General features: G+C 36.2%; 1 protein-coding gene across 1 annotated transcript in view; it reads right to left on the bottom strand.

Annotated features, from left to right (window-relative positions):
* The window catches only part of Sema3e (semaphorin 3E), a 228893-nt gene that overhangs the window by 71661 nt on the left and 132928 nt on the right, over positions 1-24304 (bottom strand). The window contains exons 3-4 of the mRNA XM_051152076.1: positions 13196-13255; positions 10114-10233 (exon numbers count right to left, since the gene is read on the bottom strand). Coding sequence (XP_051008033.1) covers positions 10114-10233; positions 13196-13255 — 180 coding nt within the window. The remainder of the gene's footprint in view (positions 1-10113; positions 10234-13195; positions 13256-24304) is intronic.

Below are 24304 nucleotides of genomic sequence, written 5' to 3'. Positions count from 1 at the left end.
TTTGATATGCCCACTAGAAAAAAAATTGGTTTTTCTTATACAGGATTAATCTTACAGCATTTATGTTTGATAGCTGCTAACTTACTGTAATTTCCTCTCCTACATATAACATTTATTATCTATTCCAATGTACAGCACAGCCTACTTTAAAAATAGATCACTAAATGAACACCATATTTATTACTCTTAATCCCTATTGCATTTTTTAGTCAAACTTACACATAGACACATAGATACTACCTATTCTGGAGAGCAAAAGTTCATAGAGTGAGCTCAAAATAAAATATAATTTGATTAATACTCATTATTATATATAGGTTTATCACTTAGTTCAAATGAAAATGTATGCATGAACACTTTAAATTAATAAACCATTCCTATATATCATCTAGTGCCAAGAAAATATTTCTATTTTATATACATGTATAAATATATAATCAATGCAATCTCATATAAGTTGTAATTTAGCTATTTTTGTTAAGCAAATAATAGCTCACTTCTGAATAGCCTGCTTCCCTTCCTTTGTGTGAGACCTGATAGGCTGTGGTCACATGGTGGAGAAGGAGGTCCCCTTCTATCAGAGGTCTAGTGGAAGAGAATAGGATAGGAGAGGTAGGGAAGATACAAGTGTGGGGCTAACAACCAGGATGTAATCTGAATAAATTATAATAAAAATTACATAAATTATAATAAACATTGTAGTTGGTATAGCCTTTGAGGACTGGGATTGGCCTGCATGCACACCGTAAACACTACCCTTGCTGAGGTCTCCACCATTCCTGGTTCTTTGTACTTCAGCAGTAAAAAAAACAACAAAAAATTAAAAAGCCAGGCATAGTGGCACAACCCTTTAATCTCAGCACTCTGGAGGCAGAGCAGGTGGATCGCTGTGAGTTCGAGGCCAGCCAGATCTACAAAGCAAGTCTAGGACAGCCAAGGCTACATACACAGAGAAACCCAAAACCCAAAAATCCAAAAAAATTGTAGCTGAAAACAAAAATAACTTAATATCTAAAAATAATATAAAGATATCAATGTTTTAAATACAAGTTCATATTTTCATAGAACTACATTATTAGGTCAGTTAATGGCAACAGTAATTAACAAGTTATGTTTAACTACAGATCTTTATTTTTCAACCCATCACCAAAACTTTTATCTAAACAAAGAAAAGTAAATGAATCTAACAGAAACATATCAAAAGAATAAATTTGGAATATTTTGTGAGTTTAGAAACAATAGACAATAATAAATTTGCTAAATCAATATGGACACAGTTCTTTATAAAATACAAAAATATTAAATGCAAGTCTACACTGATCTCAGTTGTTTAAAATAAAATCCTTGTTTCAGATAAATAATGTTAATGACAACTTTTGAAAACTTATAAACTGTTATAAAACTTTATTCATATTGTAGTGTCATTTTCACTGTGTACTATAAACAGAAAAGATTAATATATTAAGAAATAAGCATTAGTAAAACACCAGTGAAAAGAACTAATTAAAATGCTGAATTCCTAGCCGTGATTCCACACGTTTGTAATCCTAGACCTCAGGAACCTGTTGTAAAAAGACCATAAATTCTAGGCCAGCCTGACCTACATATCAACATACTGATAAGTTTAATTTTGATACATTGGTATAGAGTTCTAATTGAAGATTATTCTTCACACACATTTTATATATATGTGTGTATATAATATATATATATACTCTAATATGAAGTATTGTACCCATCAACTCAATTATAATACAAGGTTTACTTCCAATGCTTTGAAAGTGCTATTGCAGGCTACTTAGGAATATTTAGTAATACAAGTTAGTTGTAAGTTAATAAACTGTTGGTTATATCAACTTTTAGTCTATTTTATCACAAGAATATACAACTTAGGTTTAACAGATAGATATTATTCTAGTCTTCAAAAACCTCAGAGACCTACAGAAAATATGGCATTTAAAGTTTTTTTTTTTTTTTTTAAAGATTCTTTTACAATAAGACAGGCTAACTCCTGGCAACATCCAGGGTCAAAGAAGATGATGAGAATCAAAGAACCTCCTTCTGGAGATGACTTCAAATGTGGCAAACCAGTAATTGGGCAAAATGTCCTCATTTCTGCCACAGACAGAATTCTGCTTAGAAATGGGCAAGCTTGGATACAAGCAGAGTTGACAGCCAAACTCTGACAAGACAGGTAAGCAAGACCCCAATAATTCCTGCCTCACAAATATATCTGTCACATAATACTTAGCCAGAAAGCTGAAGATGATGCTCTAATGCTACAGAGAGTTTGGGTGACTGTTTAGGCAATAAACTCTCTCTCTCTCTCTCTCTCTCTCTCTCTCTGTCTGTCTGTCTGTCTGTCTCTCTCTCTCTCTTTTACTTTGGAAGCTGTTAACCTCCACTTCCTGTTTTCTCAGTTAATTAACTATATTCCTTCTCAAGTCTCTGATAGAGTTGAAGACAAGATACTTTAGTTTCACAATTAAGCTTTGTTGCTTAGGAATTAAGATATTTTTTAGGTTTAGATAGATGTTTTAAGTTGATAGAGAAGAGATATGACAGATACTCATTTACATTCAGAATTTTAGACTCACGAAGATAAGAAAATGTTTTCTTCAAAGTTGCCGAATAAAAACAGCCAAAAGACTATGAAAGTAACATTAACATAATTCCTGATTGTTTCATGGTTCTTGTATAGGTAGTTTATTGTATATGTTATTGTGTAATAATATTTATATGTCTATATAAAGAAAGAAAAACAAAACAAAACCAATAAACACAGAACTCAGAAAGCTCCCTCAACAAAAAAATCAAATAAATAATCAAGCAAATAACAAAATTTATGTACTTACAATACTCATGTTTTATAGTGATTTAGATACACATTCTTGCCATCTCCATTAAAATCCAGTTTCCAACATTAGGAGAAATACAAGATAATTTACAACATGACTAGTTTTGAAGACTATACACAACCAATAAAAGAAATGTTTTACACTCTAGAAGGTTCAAATACACTCTGGCAAGAATGCCAGTTGAGTATTATCTCTACTATATTTTCCAATATATTTGTTCTCTTCTGGAGGTAGGCATATAGCCCTGAGGACTGCAAAGCTAATAACACACAAACTTAAATAGCTGAGCTGCTGCTCTCCACAGGAGGGAAAGTTATCAAAATCACATGCTGAAATTCCTAAAGTTCATTTTTAATTTTCTTTGGTGCAAAATACATTTGCATGACTAATTTAGTCTGCATATTTAAAAAGTGATATAAATAAGCTTTAAATAAAATTACACTGAAAAAAATACATGCTATACTTATAAAACATGGCAGAAGTCTACAATTTAAAAATACATGCCCTTAAGGACAATCAAAATTTCCCATATATGGGTATACAAATTGTGGAGGTGGCCAATATAGCATAACCTTCATCAAACTTGTAAGGAGGAATGCAGCTTTCCCTTAAAAGAAAAAGAGATCTGAGTAAGTTCAGAAAAAGATTTTCATCTTTTCAAGTCCTTCATTATGTGTATTTGCTATTTTTCCCCAGAAACTTTGAAACCAACTGCATTAATCAAACCTTCTCTTTGTCCATAAAAGATGAAAAGAACAGGTGTAAGATGGGAACATTGCCAGTGGCAGGCAGAATTTCCACACACAGGTTAGGACGCTCTGGGAAAGTCCCTTCCCTGGTGTGTGGTGGGTGGATCCTGTGAAATGTCTGGGAATCCCTACCTGGTCTAATTATTACTTCTTGTTGCAGAGAAGATGGGAAAGTCAGTCCCCTGAATAATTCTCATTGCATGACTTCCTCTGACTGACCCAAGAGAAGTGTGCTCCCATGCTACGATAGAGCCTGCTCACAAAGGAACTGCTATGTCCTCTCTCAGAGGAGGCAAGCCATCAAATGCATAGAGACTTCACTATTCGAACTAAAATAAAATGATGTCAGTATCAACACAAACGTGACCCAAGACTCCAGAACCTGGGCAACACCTTCACCACCTGGGAAACCTGAGCAGAGGACCCATCTGGGCAGCATCTGGTGTCCCTATGAAAACTATGCCATAAATACATGGCTTTCTTTTTTACAAGTAACTACAGTTTTAGTAGTTTGTTATGTGAAATGGAAAGCTCATACCAATAGAAATGCACTGACATCATAGTGCTAAAGACAATATTCAAAGAAACCTTTTATGTGTTGAAAGCATTTTAGTTTTTCAAGAATCTCAAGGCCTTTGCCACTTACACACTAATTCATGTAATATATCAGAAGCTCTGCTTTTTTACTGTGTTAGCTCTACATTCACTGCAGTTTCCATTTTGAGAATAGATTATATCTAGACATACATATGTGGTTTATGTAATACACTGCATTTGTACAGAGGCATTTATTCTAGTCATTACAAATTCCCAATAACAACGATGCAATCAGGTAGGAAAGCACAATCAGTCTCGTCAATACCTATTGCAATTGCTTCTAACTGCTGCACGTGTGCCAGTACTTCTTACTGCCATAAACCACAGCAAGAGCAGAGAGAAGACCTCCCGGCAAGAGAAACAAGGCTTACTAGGAGGAAAAAAAAAAACCTCACCATTTTAGAAAAGCAGCTGAAACTCTCAGCAGCTTTACTGAATCAATCTCTAAGTGCTCGCAAGGGCTTTGGAGGAGGGATGCAGAAACATGAGCCTCCAAGTTACAAAGGCCCTATTGCTCCAAGGAGCTTGTCTAAGAAAGGGGTATGGAAAGTTATGGGGAAAGTAATATTCAGATTAAAAGAGTAGGAATAAGAACCAGAGGAATACTTACATATATACATGGCCACAAAGTGGAACATTCATAAAACAAAAGAGTGGTGAGTCCTACATTGTGAAGGTAGACGTCTCTACTGAGTGCTACTGCCCTTTTAAAAGTTTGGTAAAACTAACTTTGTACTAAGTGAGTAACAGAAAAAGGTTCTAGATGAATCAAGTACAATGCTACAAAAAAACCAAACATAAAACATAGACACAGATGGCAGAAGCTGATCAAAAGACAGCACAAAATGTATAGAAATATATATATAACTTAGTATTTACATAAAAGCAGAAATTAGAAAAATGGTAGTAGTAAAAACAATAATGCGGAACAAATTATGAATTTATCAAGACACAGCATGACAGAATAAAGAAAAATGTAGAAAGAAAGAGAAAAATAAAAATAAATAAATAAGTTAAAGGAGTACTAGCACAGAAAAAATAAATGACCAAAGAAGACAAAGTCACAAAGGAGGGAATATTAGACCTTGTGAGGAAAGGACATAATAATAATTAAAAAAAAAAGGTTAAAGTATTAGTTATCAGTTCATTTGTTTCAAAAAAAAAAAAAAGACAGCAAAACATTGTTAAAAGACAAAGACATTATTTTACCTGTATGGATATTTTGTCTGCATGTGTGTCCCCACAGCACCCATATCTGAAGCCTGTGAAGGCCAGCAGCCATCTTTGGATCCCCTGGACTAGAGTTACAGGGTGCTTGTTAATCACAATCTGTAACTGAACCTAGGTCCTCCAGAAGAAGAGCCGCTGATCACCACCACTAAGTTATCACAGCGGTCCCAAGTAAGTCAAGGTTTATATTTCTTGTACTTCCTGTTCTTAAATAATGCATTCATTAAAAGGTAAAGGTAAAAAAATACAAAGCCAGGAAAGAGCTAAAAGGGATGCAAGAGCAGCTTGGCCGGTCTTTTGTTCTGGAAGGCCCCGGTCCATGTGCACAGTACAGTGAGCGGCCATCACTCTTGCATATCTCTGAGGCACTCCTGGTGTAGTGCTGCTCAGAAACGCTGTGAAGCTTTCCACGCCACAATCACTCCACCATTCCCTACATCTCCCTCCTCCTGTTTCCCTGCCAGCCTTCCCCCTTCCTCCTTCCTTATCATCTTCGTTTGCGTTCTTCCTCCGCCAGCTCCCAAACTCTGGTGTGCCTGTTGTCACTATTTCAGCCACATCTGGCTTCCTGTAGCCCAAACTGCTCTCCCTGCAGTGTTGATTGGTGAGATTTCCCCCATGAACATCATCGTGATCTTCGTTTCTCCTGAATATGCATTTATACCAACATACTCATACCAAATTCCTACTCGGTCTGCGTCCATGGCTATTCATGAGACATTCTACGAATGAGAGATGAACTAAAACTGAAGGTGGATAGCAGAATTTCAGGAACAACCATCATTTATCCCTAGAGAATTTAATAATTAAATCTATGTTAATAAATCTATTCTGGCCAACTCAATTTTTTATATGACTGTAAATGAGAATGAGAAGAAGGAAAAAAAAAACTAAGAAATTCTGTGTATTTGTCACATCCTCAAAAAAGTTGAGTGTTTCTTTGCTAAATGATGCGTCTCTCCCAGATTAACAAGAAATTCAACTGGAGCTGCTTTTAATTCCCATTTGTCTGCAACATTTAAATAAAAACTATATACAGTCTGTTGGTGATCAGTCCCTCACTTTAGCCCTACGGGCAAGTCTCTGCTACTACAGCAAGGCTAGTAAACACGCTATGATCTCTGAAATGTCTCTCTGCCCTTCACCTTTTCATGCTCAAATTAGTACAAATTAAAGCCATGTTGGCTGAGTACTTTGCTCAAAATACCGTCTTCTCTGTTCTGACTTCAGAAACGTTCAAGTTCTCCCATGTGCCACTGAGATCTTCCATCAGCCTTCCTCTGCTGTTATTTCCTGCTACCCTTCCTATCACCCCAGTCATATATTTGTAAGTACATCCCATAATGAGCCTCTGGGAGCTATTTAATTTACATATTTCTCTTGACTCTGATGATTGTTGACTTTCATTTACTTGAATAGTGCTCCAGGCTTCCAAATGGTGCTTTGGGACTAGATTCCTCACTGCTCTTGTTAGCACGCAGCTACACATTGCTCTTATGAGGCGTAGCGTCTTCATATTGGACTACATGGCATCAGATATCCAACGCTATCGTATTTAGCTGCTAATACAACTATAATTTGAGTCAGGGCATGGTGGTGCAAGCCTTTAATCCCAGTACTAGGGAGGCACAGGCAGGTTGATCTCTGTGAGTTCAAGGCCAGCCTGGTCTACAAAGAGTCCAGGACAGCCAGAGCTCTGTGTAACAGAGAAACTATGTCTTAAAACAAAACAAAACAAATACAAAAAACCATAAACAAACAAACAAAACAAAAAACCTGTCATTTGCATTAGAATAACTTTTCTGCAGTGATTAAAGTAAGGGTAAAACTTTAACAGAAACTAATCAGATGCATTGGAAATTAATAAAGAACAGCGTGAAGACTTTTTCTCTTGAGAAACCACCTAGTTCCTGTAGAGGTAAATGGTGAGTGCCAGTGTAAGAGACTTATTGAGAAATCACCAGCAAAGGCTTAAAATGTTCACTCAGCTGGCAAATGAGGGAGGACTCTAAACCTTGAGATTGGGCTCTGGGATTTCTATGCCCTCTGAATGGATCGGGTTCTAAATCTTTCAAAATATTGAATTGTATATGTGAGCAGACCCTGACCCATGACTGCAAAGCTAAAAGCACTGACAGCTATGACTTCAAATTCAGCTATGACATGAATTTATAATCCTTAGCACTTAGTGAATCAGAAAAGGTTAGTAGCAGGGTGGTGACTCCAAGAAGGACCTCTTGAGTGATCTGTGTTTATGTTACTGATTTGTTAGACAACAAGGAAAAGAAAGCCTTCAACTGGTTCTCAGCCTTTGTTCTTTGAAAACAAACAACCCTCTTGGGTAAGACGACGTTCCACCACACAAGCCTGATGACTGGACTTCAGTTCCTAGAATCCTCATAATGGTGGCAGGAGAGAAATGCGACTGTCTGAAAGTGAACTGAACCAGTGACCTGGGAGATGCTAGCAAGAAGTGAAACAGACACATAAGCGCACTGAAGCCTCTTCAGGAAGACACACGAGACTGACTGCAACAGAAATGTTTTTCAAAGAAACTCTTTTGTAAAACATAAACATATGTGATACATCATGTATTGGTATCCTCAGAAATTTTGCTATGCTTTTGCGGAAGACCTCTACACTTAGAGGTACATTTCAGATGACCTACTGAAAAACAAAGACTGACACTACTTAAAAAAAGAAAGCTGTTGGAAGCAAGTTAGCATCAATGTGAGAGACCCATAATAGCCAAGGTTTGGAGAATGTTCACCTGTGAATGGAGCATATAGCACTCCTCTTCCTCCCAATGTCCCTAGATCTTTCCCAGAGACAGAGAGTGTAAGAGCCAGAGGCTATGAATGACTCTCAAGAAACAGAGTGTTTTGGGCACAGCAGGGCAGCTTCACACGTGGATCATGGGGGATGTGGGCACATAAGCCCAACCCAAGGCTTGGAAATTTTATACAACACAAACAGGTCTTCCAGAGTTTTTGTTGTTATTTTGTTTGTTTGCTTGCTTGCTCATTGTTTGTTTCTTTGTTTTGTTTGTTTGTTGTTGTTGCTTCAAGGACACTAACTTGGATGGATGAGGATAGGAAAAGTTGGAGGGGTGAATAATAAAACTATTTTGTATGAAATTCTCAAAGAACTAATAAAAATTAAAACAAAAGTTAGAGATAACAAAGCATCTTAAAATACTGAAAGGATTAAAAAACAGTCCTAATCCAGAACCCTCTATTCAAAGAAGATAAAGGAGCAAGGCAGGTGTCATTGAGTAAAGGAAAACAGAGAGATTGATTGCATGGCTGACAGCTACACGTAGAAAATGTATGTGTGTCTCTGCACATGTAAGCAGACAGTAAAATTTATGCTATGCAGTTATGTAATCTGACCTTGCACTAGTCTGATTTACTTGCTATACCTCTGCCTAAAGTTCTCCAATTGTATCCTTTGTGTCCTTACTGTAGGCTATATCAAGCAGTGGATTGAGACGTGTTTGTGTGTGATACTTATATTTAATTTAGAAGTATACTGACAAGATAATATCTAAAACATGCTAATTAAAAATTCTTCCCGAAAGGATAGTTAAGAGCTAAAGTACCTCAATCAGGCCAGTCTCAGGAGGCAGCTATTAAACCCTTTGTTGCTGCTAATTGTATTTTTACCTAAGTATTAACTAGTACAAGTGCTATCTGAAAGAAGCATTAATATAAATGAATGGTATTCTATATTACATGGTTGTGAGATATATTTTATCATCACTATTTCATTTTTATAAATGGGATGTAAGCATCAAATACCTTAGCTATGATATATGTATGTATGTATGTATATATATATATATATATGCACTGATAAAAATCAAGAAATATATATTCAATTATGTATTCTCATTCAAATGAAAGGCAACAATTCATGAAATCAGAATTTGTTTTGTGCACTGCTGAAGGAAATTATGATGAAGCATGCTACAAAGTATGTGCAAGACAAAGGAGAACTCACTGAGCTTGCAGGCACCAGATACATGGCTAAGCTTTTGAGCCTCCTTGTTGGTAAACATTATCTTCTTGAAAGTAGCAGTGGAATTTGTGATCATTGCTATATAGGTCCATATTGCCTGGTGCAGGTTTGTTGGGGGATAAGACGCAAGGCTTTCCACCCTGAATTGTATCTTCTATTACTTTGAAATCTTTCCCTCTGCTATGTTTCTCACCTCACCTGGCTGGAAAGAACATAATTATAAATTCAAAAAGCTTTGTGTGCTATTTGTAAAGTACAACATGCACCATTTTATTTAAATTCTATCTTTCTTTGTTTATGTGTATCTGTTTCTAAATCTTTCTGTATATACACAAATCATAAGTATATATATATATATATATATACATATGTATATATTTGAGTTTGATGAATTCATTATTAAAACACATATAAGAGCACTGTAGACAACACACGTTGGTGTTACACAATATGCTTCAAGTGACAAATTAAGCAGATAAAATTGTTTGGTGAATAAATACACAGAAGGTTAATTGATTCAGAGATTGACAGTTGACAGGGATTTTAAAGACACTGAGAGATCAGTCCTCTATAGCAAGCACATTAAATAAATACAACGCAATGGTTTTATCTTTACTGATGGAAATACAAACGTCTTTTTTTTAGAAGAGATTTCTTACCTCTGAATGGTACCCAACTCTGATGAAGGCACAAAGTGGATCAAAGGCCCCCGTAGCACAGGTCAAAAGGTGTGTCCTGTTGTAGTGATGCAAAACTCGAACGTAATTGGCACACTCATTCTAAAGTAGAATCACAAAGGACACTGGTGGTTAGAATGAAAAAAAAAATGTTCCCTTTCCTTTGTGGTCCCTCTTCCTAGAAAGTCAATCTGAATCTGAATTGCGAAAAGAGATGAAAGAATAGAATAAGGAAGATGAGGACCTGGAAGAAAGGAGTTACAATGAGGGACACCAACTTTAATGAGCAGTAAAGTGTGAAATACTTTTTATAATCTATAGTACTGCAAATCATTATTACAGTATTCTATCACTATCGAGGAACCAGAATAAATTTAGAAAGCAAATAATAAGAAAAAAATCATTATTCTTAACAAAATATATGATGTATACTATAGGGCACTATAGAATTTTTTAATAGTTTTAAATTTTTAACTGGCAAAAGTAATTCTGACAAAGATTGCATCACAATACCAAAATGCCATAATCCCCTGAAGTAACTATTAACACAGAATACATAACATGTATTTTAAAAGAAACTAGAAACTACCCCCTCAGTATAGAATTCTTCATTGGCACTAGAGAATTTTCATAGGCAAAATAATATTTTTACCTCAAAATGTTAGTCACATAAGATGTAATTTTGGGGAGATGTTTTAAAATATATATATATAACTAAGCACTAGAAATAATATTTGATTGTAAAATTACTCTGAGGTTCTTCTTGCTAAAAAATGTTATATTTCAAGGGTTAACTACTTTATCTATAAAAGTAGTATGTAAATATATTGAATTTGTGTGCCAACTGGTGCCACTCCTCAGGTTGGTGGCAATAGGAGGCAAGAAACCACAGGTAGTGAGGCTGTGTGTGCTGCCTCCCATAAACTGTGCTCACAAGACAAGGGTAAAGGCCGTTTTCCTCAGAGTTCTAGTTGGGCAATGCTAGTTTTAAATTCAAGTGTACAGAGAGCAATATGTAACTCATTCATTGTTGAATTCCCACACAAGTCAAACACCAAGTCTGACACATAGAACTAGCTTGCCATTGTCTGTCCTTCCACTTTCCAAAAATTATTTTTTATTTATATTAATTCAGATTAATATTAATCTGAAAAATGAGCAAATTTACCAGAATTGCAATGGATTTTTAATAACTAACACTGTGTCTTATTTTTAAAAATAATGAATTCATTTGAGCAAAAACATGGGTTTCCTTATGAAATTTTCAAAATCATAGTAGAATTTGACTTCGCACATGGTGAAATTTTTCTGACCTCGTATTTCTGGAAGCACTTGCTTTTTCTCTATTGACCTTGTACTTCTGCCATTTTCACCCATTCTTGTCCACTTGTGTCTTCTTGCAGGTGACTCTCTTCCAAAACAGCCTATTTCTGTTCTTTTGCTACAGGATTTTTGTATATTATCTATTTTATTTTTGTTATTATAATATAATTAATTCATCTCTACCTTCCTTTTCCTCCTTCCAGACCATACCACATATCCTTCCTTGTTCTCTTTCAAATTCATCACCTCTTTTCTCATTAATTGATGTTACACACACACACACACACACACACACACACACACACACACACACACATTCTTACTTTTCATGCATTGTCATTCCTCCTGTATGTCTCATCCTGCATTCAGGCAGCCTCATCTTTTTCATACACATCCAAGACACACACACACACACACACACACACACATACACACACACCTTTCATTACTCCTAAAGATTACCTTGAAATAAACATACACAACAATGATAAAATGAACAAATCAAGATTTCTCCTTTAAGTCTCCCTTGAAAGCTTACTGGGATGGAAAGACCAGCAGACTGACTGCCACACATGACTCACTCATATTACTAAGCCCCGCAGTGAGAACTGAGTTACCGAGTACTTTGCCCAGGACACACATTAACATTTTACTTAGTGTGTGACCCTATAAAATTAACAGGATGTGACCATGCAGACAAGGTCCTCTGTCCTCACATGGCTAGAAGCATCCGCTTTTTCTTCTATTGACTTACTGTTGCTTCATAGACAGAACCAACCAGACTACTTCTCGACTCAGTTTAGTTCTTCAGTTCTCAGCCTCGCAGTGCAGACTAAAGAAGAGTGTTGACTCACTCTTTGGCTACGCTCCAGTTGCAACAGGGAATTGGGAGTTACTAATAATGTGTTAATCATTTACATTTTTTTAGCTTTCAAGGAAACACCTATGGCTTCTCTCCAAGCCATGTACTTCCTCAGGGATAAAGAACCACTCCGTACGTATGAAGGTCTCTCAGCCATGTCTCAGCGATGCAGGAGAAGAGTGCTTTTCACTCCTGTACCTATGGACTCCAGATTGAACTGGGATAGACTTGGCTTCTAACACCAGGGAAGAAACAAGGAGTACAGCAAAATGAGCACAGCACTTTTCCTGTTTCATCTCCTCACACTTTGTGATCCCATTTTGTTTCTAAATTTCTAATTATTTCATCAAAGTAGAGCAAAATCTCTCCAAAAATCTGACTTATCTTATTCCCCTCAAATAGAAACCAGACCTCCTGTGATTATTGTTTTCTCCCAAATAATCAGACTGTAAACATTAGCATAGAGAATTTATAAATCCAAACTTATTAAAGTATAACAAAATAACAGCTCCACTGGGGCTTGGATAGAAGGCTCAGCTGTTAAGAGGTCTAGAGAATCCAATGATCACTTTGGTCCTGGGAGGGCCCTTGAGTGTACAGACATACATGTAAGCAAAACATCCATACACATAAGATAATAACAAATGAATTAAAAAATATCTACGCTCCAGTCAGGATGGTACTCTGTTTTCTTTCAACTCCACACTGAAGTTAGTTTTGTAGAATAATGTGTTTATTCTTTATTTTCTCCTTTTATGAACAAAATTGTGTGTGTGTATGTGTCTTTGTAAAGAAACCAAAACCATAGCGATTCAGTTCTTTCTAGACACCCAAGAATAGACTCTATGGCTTGCTTAATCTACAATAAATGGTACTTACTGCGTCTTTTCCTTTCATGATGCATTCTTCGACTTTTACTGCTGTACTAGGCCAGTATATCTGAAATTGAAGATAATGTATCATCAGGGCAACTGCACTTAGAAGTAAGCCTCACTAAAATCCAGGTCATTTTCTTCTTTGATTCAGTGCATTTCCATTTTTGTTCTACCTTCTGAGAAGATAAAAGTCTTATTTCCTTCAGATAATTTTTCTATGATGAAGAAACTTATCCATGAGCTTTCACTTCCTCCTATTTGTTTTTGGCAACCCTTAGTGTTTCTGGCAGTTTCTGTCACCTCAGAGAAGAATTTACTAAACATTTCTTCTGCTTTGTCAACAGCCCTTTGCTGAGACTAAAGAACACAATTTTTTTCCGCAATGCCTATGGTATTTCTACTATTAAAAATAGTTTTCTTTAACATTATCTTTCTCCCCTTTTCTCCTTTCTTGCATAGACTACAGTATCAATTCATGTTGGGGCCACAAATTGAATGGATAAATATAATTTAGCTTTCCTTTTGCATTATAAACCTGTACACAGAGATTTTAGCTTGTTACACTTCTTAAACCATGGATTATTATCATCAGTGGCCTGACCTGAAAGACTCACCCATCTCCCCTTTTTTAGTTATTTATTTAATTTCTTTCTTTTATCCTGGCCATCTTACTTACTTACATTTTTCATGCTTGTTTATATTTTTATAAAGTACTAATATTGCTGTTGTGTACAAATTTATAATTTATGTAATCATAGCTCCTCATCTTATATGTCTAGGCAAGTAAGTCAAAATTGTATGCCTCTGATCAATCCTTTCAATTTCTCATAGTTCCATCCATATTCTAAGTAGAACGTTTCAACAAAAGCATTTTGAGAGTCTAACTAAATATTAGATATTTCCTTTTATGTAACAGTTGGTCACCATGAAGAATGATCATTCCTGTTTAAAAATCCATTATTTTTGTTGTTGTCTCCAAAAAAATTCACAAGGCAGGCTGTAGTGGGCATGTCTTGTGTAGCAAAGTCACGGCCAAGTTACTTGGGAGTCATATCTCAGTGGAGCAGGTATTTGGTGACTGCTGCTGTTTGGCTTTCTTTCACCACTCAACCTTCTAAGCAGTTTAGTTTTTTAGATCTGATGCTTATCTTTGAACCCTGACCTATTTTTAAGTTTTTTGCAATTACTCAGCATCAGGTGTTACTTACCTTTCAAAGTACATCATAGAAATATTACATGAAAGCATAATGTTGGTATCAAAACAGAAAAGATAAGTAAAAAGGTAAACTAGAGAAGAAATCCACTTTCCAGAGGAAAAAAAGCTTGGTCTGGGTCTTGGAAGTGAATCTATATTATTTATGATTGTTATCTAGATTCATATTTTAAAAATCATTGCTCTAAGAAATTTTCTCCAATGATTTATAAAACCTATTCTACCTAGTTGAGAATTAGAACTTTACTATGGATTCAAAATTTATTCAAATTGATGTGTTAAGGGGCTGGAGATATGGCTTAGTGGTTTAGAATACTAGCTGCTCTTCCAGAGGTCCTGAGTTCAATTCCTAGCATTCACATGATGGCTCACAACCATCTGTAATGGGATATGATTCCCTCTTCTGTGTGTGTGTGAAGACTGATCACTCATACACGCACATAAAAACAAAATTTAAAAATTTCATGTGTTAAAAAGGGTCCTAGAAATCTACAAGTAGAACAATATGATAGGCAGATTTGGGCCCAGGGGTCCCGCTCAAACTAAGGCACCAGCCAAGGACAATACAGGAGGTAAACTTTAAACCCCTTCCCAGATCTAGCCAATGGTCAGAATATTCTCCACAGTTGAGTGGAGAGTGTGATACGACTTTCTCACGTACTCTGGTGCCTCACATTTGACCATGTCCCCTGGAGGGGGAGACCTGGTGGCACTCAGAGGAAGGACAGCAAGTAGCCAAGAAGAGACTTGCTACCCTATGAGAATATATAGGGGGACGTAATCCCCCTCAGGAACAGTCATAGGGGAGGGGAATAATGGGAAAATGGGGGGGGGGAGGAATGAGAGGATACAAGGGATGGGATAAACATTGAGATGTAACAAGAATAAATTAATAAAAAAATGTACAAATAGACTTCATATGCATATGTGCATATATATGTGTATAAATAAAACAAGCTAAAACTCATTTCAGTATGGTTCTCATCTCATGATTTCATTCATTGATATGAACAAATTAGACTATAGATGACCAATAACTCAGAATAGTGTCTTCTACCCTTTACATACTTAGAGGTAGGAATCTTCAAAATCTTCTCATCCTTCCTTATTCACTTCATGTTCATTATAAAGTGATGACTTCTTTAAACTGTATTTTGAGAACTCAATGCCACATTTTTTCTTACATCTTCATAATGATTATTTCCAAACTCACTGTTTTGCTGGTAAACCTCTACAGTATCTCTACTTTTCTTCCTATGACTTTTATTCCTGACTATCATTCCAAATAGGTAGGAAACGTAGAGACAAAATTTTATGCAAGGTAAAAGAGAAATTTGTTCACTGATTAGGAAAATGAAAATACTGTCTCTCTAGGTAGAGATTTGACATTTTGGCTGACAGTCTCCACCTCCATTTGAAGGTGGAAAGTTTTCTGAGCTTAAGTTTCCTCAAATGTAAAACATCTACTGTTTAGCAGTGTTTCCTGAGATTTCTAGACATTGCTGTTCGTGTATTATGTAGCAGTAATGACAATAAATAACTTTCTCTAGAAGTTTTAAAATATGCATTGGCCCTAAAGCAAACCTAGTGAGGGGACTTGTTCTGAAGACAACACATCCCAATCTTGAAAGCATGTTTTGCAAAATGATTCTCTATTAAAAAAAAAAAAACCTTTCCAGATATCTTCTCATCAGACAGTGTTTCTTCCACTTTGATCTCTCAGAGCATTCTTGTTTGTATAAACACTACAATGGCTTATATACTTAATTTTAGCTCTCTTGCTAGAATACAAGGAGCAAAGCCTGTCAATGTCAGTTGGACCCATGGTTTAGACAGTCTATTTATTCAGTGGCTGATGATTGGTACCTTTATCGCATCTTTATAAAGATGAGCCAGCTAAAAAAATCTCATTGTGAACTCTGAGAGATACAGTTCACAGACATGAAAAGGCCTTAACAAAAGTCAAATGAAAAGTCAATTTTTTCCAGGTATTAATGCAGGGAGGAAATGCTGTGGCGTACTCACAATTAGCCTAGCTTTCAAAGATGCTTGGTAGGATCACAATTGATAGGTAAAAAGCAAATGCTCACACTATTCTAAATGGAGAGAGAGGGAAAAGAGATTGGCCTAAAAACACTAGAGCAATGTCTAATGTAGGGGAAATTGTTACTAAAGGTGTGTTGTTCTGGATTTGTTTGGAGGGTTTTTAGTTGCATGTTTTAATAATTTAACATGCTCAAGACTTTAGTCACAAGTTAACTGGGTGACAAAATAAGACTAAATGACTTCAAGGAAAATAGAAAGTTATATTTTGAAAGTCATCGTCTGTAAATGCTCTGCCAAGCTTGTAAGGAAAATCATTTCTTTCATTTGTTTTGGCAGTCAGGATGTCTCTTGGTTCTGTTCCACAGTTTAACATTCAAAAAAAAAAACCCCATAAAACTAAGTTATTTGTTCTGCACAAAACATTTTTAAAGGCAGTTAAACAACAGGGTGTCATGCTGCTTCCAAATTCTCTGTACTAAAAAAAGTACAAAAAGCAAAAGGTTAAATACACATCATTTTATCACAACACATTTGCTGTATAATTCAGTCACCTCCACTGCAAATTAACAGCCATTTACTATTCTTGCATATCTCAAAGGAGGAAAATATGTTGAAATATAAATTAAATTCCTAAGTCATTTTTCTAGGCTCCTTATTGAGTTTCATAATTATACCAGGATTAAGAATTTAACAGCTTACAGTTGTAAGATGCTCAAATTTAGTAGACCAAAAAGAAATTAACAAGGATAGGATCATTTCACGGTTTAAAAATGTCTTTTTTACTAAAAAATACATAAAACTATTGAGCCAGCATAAATTATCTCTGTAGACTATAAGCACACAACTATGACACCATAATAATTTCGTGTAATACTATCTTCAGATTTCTAATATTCTAACAGTAAGTGCTTTATAATTTTATTTTACTTTCTATATTTTTATCTATGTATAATAATGGTAATCCTTACTATAAACTTAAATTATACATGTCATAAATATCATTAAAAGGAAGAAAATGTTTGAATATAACATATTAAAGTAATCCTAATGGCTTATAAATGGTAGTCCTTAACCTCACACACATTATCACTCCCAGGGTTTATACCTTTCCACTTATAATGACTGTCATTATCCAAGTTGTTTGTAAGTCAGAATTATGATCTTCTGGGCCCTAGATAAAACCAATACTTGAAAGGCTTATTTTCCAGAGCATCTGGACTCAAACAGAAGTTGCACATTAGACAAACATCAATGACCTGATAAAGCCCTCCTTTACTTAGAAAACTTTCTCAATTGCTATCATTAATGTGAATTACCCTCTAAAATTTCATATGCAAATTATATTTTAATGCTTTTCTTCCACTCAGTCAAAAACAAATTTTAAATGGCAATATTCTTTTCAACCTTGAATAAATGAAGAAATTGTGTACAGTTTTTTTTTAAATAAAATTTTCTAAGGGCAGTAATATCAACAGAACTCCAAATTAAATAGTGGAACTTTAGCTTAAAATCAGCAAAACGAGCTTACATTTAGAAGTTTAGAAAAGAAAATACATCTCCAAGGTTTCCTTGACTAGAGGTTTATTGCTAAATACTGGTTAAATTATGATATCATGAAATATACTTCTTATGAAAAAATGTCAATGTCTGAAGTTTCATAGGAAAGAAAAACAAGATTTCTGGGCTTTAAACTAAAATTGATGTTATCCAGAGGGTAAGTTTGTTTTGAAGGAAGTCATAGTCATTGTCCTCTAGACACAGATTACCACAGAAGGTAAAGACAGATAACTCATCTGATACTTAGGGTTGGATCCTGGAGCCTCCCGGGCTGTCCTCTTTGCCATAAGCAATGAAAAGGAACAAAGTTCCTTGTTAGTTCCTCACTGTCATCACCAACAAACTATTCTGTCAGTTCCTAAACACTGCTAAGCTTAATGTAGACAGCATAGTAATTGCTGCAGCATTGAAATGGCGAGTAGTGGAAGGGTAGAGGCTTCTAAGATAGACATGCCTGGTTTCATGTTTTGACTACTGCTTACTTCATGTTTCTGGTCTCTTCTTCCTGCCATTTAGTCAGTATGTTGCTGCTGACGTAAATGCAACTAGACTTCCACTCTAATTGTGCTTTGCTTCTGGTCAGAATGTTCCAGGCACCCTATCATTGATGTAAGACTGAGACTCAGCTGCAGATCGATTAGTTTTCCTTGTGAGTCGCTCTCAGCTACATCTCCGTCTTTTCTGCTCACCTTGGACCCTGCTCCCATCTGTGTCTCTAATCCTGTTCTCTTCCCTCCACCTTACTTAGAAATGGCTAAGCATTAGAATCAGCTGTCTTAAGTCATAATGAGGACAAGTATTAGATAGAGATTACTATGGTTGAGACACTGATTTAGACATGTACTAACTCATTTAAACCTCTCAAAGAAAAGGTAAGAAACGATACTATGGTTAGTCTGTTTATGGTTGAAAAATATGTTTGAAAAAGAGGGATAAGGAAGAAGAATGCCTACATCTATAATCTAATAAATGGTAGGTGGTGTGTGTGTGTGTGTGTGTGGTTACAGACCATCTAAATTAGAATTTATTCCTCAGTGCAGAATTATGATTGAAAAATGACAAGAAATATGATGAGAGCTGTTCTAATATTAAGCTTGAGGAACTCTGACTTCCTGTGCACTGAGAGCAGTCTCAGTGTGGCAGGTGTGGAGCTTCATCGGAAACAGCATCTAGCAAGGAGACTAGGGAATGAATGCTGATCTGTAAGCAAATGGACCACATTCTCTGAGGCCATTCTCACTCTTCTATCAGTGTTATTCGTATCTGGATGTTGTCAAGTCTGGACAAGAAGTCTCAGGATGATGAAAAACGTTTCACTCAGCACATGTTTTCCTCTAACCCACACAGAGCTTCTCCTGGAGTCAAAAATTTTAGAATTTTTTAATGGTGCAGGGAGAGTGTGTTGCCTGCCTTTTAAATTTTTCTTAAAATGTCAGTGACGATGAGATCAGAGCTTCAGTCTTCAACTCTGAAATCACTGATGGTATTTTAAAGAGAATGATACACAAATTTTTTATCAGAGTTCTCAGAAAAAGTAAATGGAATTGCAAATGGAAAGTTTTAGAATGAAGAGGAAGATTTAGCTTGAGGACTCACTTTTATTTTTCAGTGAAATCAAATGTGCTTCATGAATATAATAAAAATAGAGCAGCAGGGTGCTTAAAGGTTAAGGCTATCACTGCTTACTCTGGGAAGTGTAGTGAGTAAAATAGACTTTCTAAAACAATGGCAATTCCTAAAGCCTACATAACACAGTATGCCTATTAAATGGTAGGTGATGGTGCATTTTGAAAGTGAGTGGGAAAATTCACTCTTGTATGTCAGTTTTGTTTGGGATAGATTCAAAAATGTTTAGAGCTACCTAATAGGACTATTATTTCCCAGTAAGTAGATATAAAGTGTAGATACACATTACAATTATCTGCTTGGATTTAAGAAGTACCACTTGTTCCTCACGTCACTCCAGGGGTCAGGGCACGGCATGGACATTATTTACAAGACCATCAGTGGTTTACAAATGTTCAGTTAAGGATGAAATTACTGTCACAAGTAAAACACCTGTTTTTATTTCATTTATTTATTGGGCAGGAAGTTGAGTAAGGTATGGAGTGGTATTAATATAAGGCAGACAAAACTAACCTAAATAAGGATGAAAAAGTACTTAAAAAGAGGTTTTGAAAGTTTGAACAATGAGATTTTCAACAGAAGAGACAATGCATGCAGAGAACCTACACCCCCTGTTCAAATGTAGCCTATGAACAGCTTATTCTCTAAGCCGGGGTGGGGGTAGGAAAGAGTGGGGACCACCTCTGACATGAACTCTGGTGCCTATGATTTGATCACTTCCCGTTGGCGGGGCAGCCTTGCAGAAACAGAGGAAGGGCATGCTGGCTACCCTGATGAGACCTGATAGACTGACTGGTCAGATGGTGTTGGGAGGAGGTGCCCTTCCATCAGAGGTCTAGGGGAGGGGAATAGGCAGAAGAGGGAGTGAGGGTGGGAACTGGAAGATAAGAGGCAAAGGATAATAATCAGGATGTAACATGAATAAATTATAATAAATAAATGAGGAGAATTAGAAATATATACACTTTCATTCTTTCAGTGTCTATGTGTATTAGTTACTTCTTTATTACTGGGATAACCACCATGACCAAGGCAAAGTATAGAAGGAAGAATTTATTAGGGGCTTACAGTTTCAGAAGAATAAGAGTCTGTCACCATGATGTCAGGGAGAAGCATGGCCGCAGCAGGCAAGCATGGAAGTGGAACTGCTGGGAACTCATTTCTTAAAACCACAAAGAGTATTTGCACTTCCTCCAACAAAGACACACATCCTATTCCTTTAGTTCCACTAGCTGTAGCCAAGTGCCCAAATACAGAAGCCTATGGAGGTCAATCTTCTAAAACCACCACACTGTGGTATTTGACTTACTTACAGCTTCATAGATGAACTTAATGCAGATCTACATGGAGAAGTCATCTTTTCATGTAGACTGACAAGTACACAGTCAGTTTTAAACAGTATGGAAACCGAAATCATTCAGAAGAACAAGAAAAGGCCAGGTACCCTTCTGTAAATTTAGTAAAAGGGAAGAAATAACAAAGAAAAAGCAAAAGGAAAGAATGTTCCAAGATGTTTAAGAGGAAAAGTGAATGCATAGTGACGAGAGGAAAGGAAGAGTAAATAGAAGCTGTTTGATTGGCTGTGTGTTGGCGTGGCCAAGCCGAGATTAAGTTTAAAAGGCAGGTAAGAGTAGACTAGGAAAATGGTTATTCTGGTAAATTCAGTATAATTTTACTCAGAAATCTTAGAATCCTTTCTATCTCAACAATCTTATTTTAACATTCCCCTTTGCAAATCCTATGTGCTTATCTTATATCTATAAGTACTACTGGGCTTTCAACATATGACAGATCGTCACAGGACCCCAAACATTAAGAACTCCTGCAAAAAGTGCATTTTGATTTTTATAAAGAAAGTAATATAAGAATATAAAGAACAAATAGGTGTGGTTGCACACACCTTTAATCCCAGAACTCAGGAGGCAGAGGTGGGTGGATCTTGATAAGTTTGAGGCCAGCCTGGTCTACAAAGTGAGCACAGGACAGCCAGGGCTACAGAGAGAAACCCTGTATTGAAAAACATGTGTGTGTGTGTGTGTGTGTGTGTGTGTGTGTGTGTGTGTGTGTGTGTATCTGTCTGTCTGTGTGTGTCTGTCTGTCTGTGTGTGTCTCTAATTGTAAGGAAGAGTAAGCAAAGAAGGGCTCATATCATATATAAAAGAAGGGTCAAGTGTTACCTTATAGAAGAAGAGAGAGCATCTCTGGGTAACAAGGAGAAAGAAGGAAGAGCCTCATGGAAATATTGGGTCAGCTTCAGACAGTGAGGACCAAGAAGTTTGGTAGTTTAAGTGTTCTAAATGGAGATTAGCAGTTACTCATCTTTCCTGAGAGACCATCAAGGCTAATTCATCAGGACATAACCCACAGTGGTCACAATGGGCAGAACTGACCCTAACCCTGGGTCAATAATCAATACTTAAAATCACATCCCATAGGACTCTGTACAGCCCCTAGTTTGACCTCACCCTACTAAACGCCTTAAATGCTTTTGTTAAATCATCTGGAATACCATTAGCAAAATTACTTCTAACTTTACCTCTGCCCCCTGCCCCCCTTTACCTTCTCTCTCTAATTAAAACTGCTATCTCTAGTGATTGTGGCTTTCTTATTTTGGTCAAGATATTTTAATTGATTTTTTGCCTCTTCTGTCTAAACTTTGTCTAAATTTTCAAAAAATATACTCATTAAAATCTTGAAGTGTCGCTGGGAAACGAGGGCCCTACTTTATTATAATCACACCAGTACCCGCTCATAGTCATGTCACGTCAACCCTTAGTATTCCTACTTCTTCATGGGAGATTCTCTTTACTATACACTCCTGTCTTTCTCTTCACAAACATGACTTATCACCTACCACAACAGCCAAACAGTGTCTGATCCTTAACTATTTCAATGATCTGGTTTTCCCAATCAATCTTGCCCATACACTGTCTCTGTATTCTCGTGCTTTGCAGCCACAATCCACAGCTGGTGACTGAGCCTTGAAATACCTTGTGTTATCAGGTTTCCTTTTTCAAAAATATTTTTCTGACCATCTTACTCTCCATGGAAATATCTATATTCCTTTTCCCCTAAGCTGCTTAATTATCCTTTGGGCATTTCTCATATTTGATATTATACAATGTTATTTTATGTTCTTACTACACATTCTAAGTTTTACACTGTATACGATCCATATTAATGTTGCTGAAATTTTAATCAAATGAGTTAAAGTAACTAAGATGGAAACTGTAGTTGCAAAGATAGTAATGTGTTCATGAAGTGATACATGAATCCAAAAAAGTGCTGAAAAACATGTGGATCATGTAGACCAATGAGAAAATATAGATGATTTTGCATATAACTGGCACCTCGCACACTAGTGGAGAAAGAATTTGGCCAAGTTATTGGGGGTACCATCTTTTACAGTGGCGTGCATGTATTATTAAGTTAGTGGTTCTACTTCTGCATGTGTACTTTGGATGCTCTCTTGTATTTGTGAGATGCTTTCTAGTATCACCTCAGTAGCACTAGTAAAGCCAAATACTAAAATTGACCCAATGTCATTTGACATGGGAATGATAAGGTATGCTCTGTTTCAATGATGGAAAACATTCCATGGCCTCTAAGTGACTAATAACTGTACCAATATTTACTGTGTACATAAGATCCTCACATGGTCTTTGTTAATGAAAGTTAACAAATCTTGCATACTCAGAGAGGACTAATTTGCCTCTTACAAGTATGAAGCAGAGACCCAAGGAAGATAAGAGATTCACACAGTATTTTGTATGCAGAGTCAAGATTTGAGCTTGAAAACCAGAGCTGTGTTCCCTGGTTGCCACTCCATCTCTAACTGTAACGAACTAACAAGAATGACGACTATAATTAAAGCTACAAAATAACATTAAAATGACAGAAATCAAGAAAGGCCCATGGAAATTACAATATATTATTGCTTGTCATTTGTCACAGCTAAACTTACCTGTACTAATAGATGCAATGTATAGAGAGTACATGACAAAATTATTCTGAAAACTAAAAATAAGGGGAAGTATCTTCTTTGCTTGGCAGAAGATAGAGAAGTAGAAGAAGATAAAGATAGTCACCCATGTAATGGGATTGATGACAGCTTCGTCTTGAGGTGGCTAGTGGTTACTATTGCACAGTCTAAGGCAGTGGTTCTCAACCTGTGTGGGTTGAACGACCTGTCACATGGGTCACATGTTTTGTATTATGCATATCAGATATTTACATTATAATTCAGAACAGTATAAATGTACAGTTATAAAATAGCAACAAAATGATCTTATGGTCGAGGTCACCACAGCATGAGGAACAGCAGGTATTAAAAGGTCACAGCATTAGGAGGATTGGGAAACACTGCTCTATGGTATTTGAGATACACATTAGATTTTATATATCAAATTTACCTATATTAAAATTAAGGAATAAAGAAGTAACATGTCATAATAAAAATAGACTTTGAGTATAAACTTCAAAGTACTTGGTCTAAGGAGCAGAAAGAGGGATGTGGTCAGATTAGTGCTAGATCTACAGCTAGGCTCTGTGGTGGTGGTGGTGGTAGTGCTAGTGAGGGGGGCTAACCCTGTACATAGATGAGCGAATTGACTTAGGACAATACTTTTCCTTGGGAAATATCTGATAATATCTGGAGACATTTCTTTTATT

The sequence above is a fragment of the Acomys russatus genome, chromosome 10 (genome assembly GCF_903995435.1).
Source record: "Acomys russatus chromosome 10, mAcoRus1.1, whole genome shotgun sequence".
NCBI classification, from domain to species: Eukaryota; Metazoa; Chordata; class Mammalia; order Rodentia; family Muridae; genus Acomys; species Acomys russatus.
Note: the sequence above shows the minus strand (reverse complement) of the source record. Positions and strands in the feature narration are given on the sequence as shown.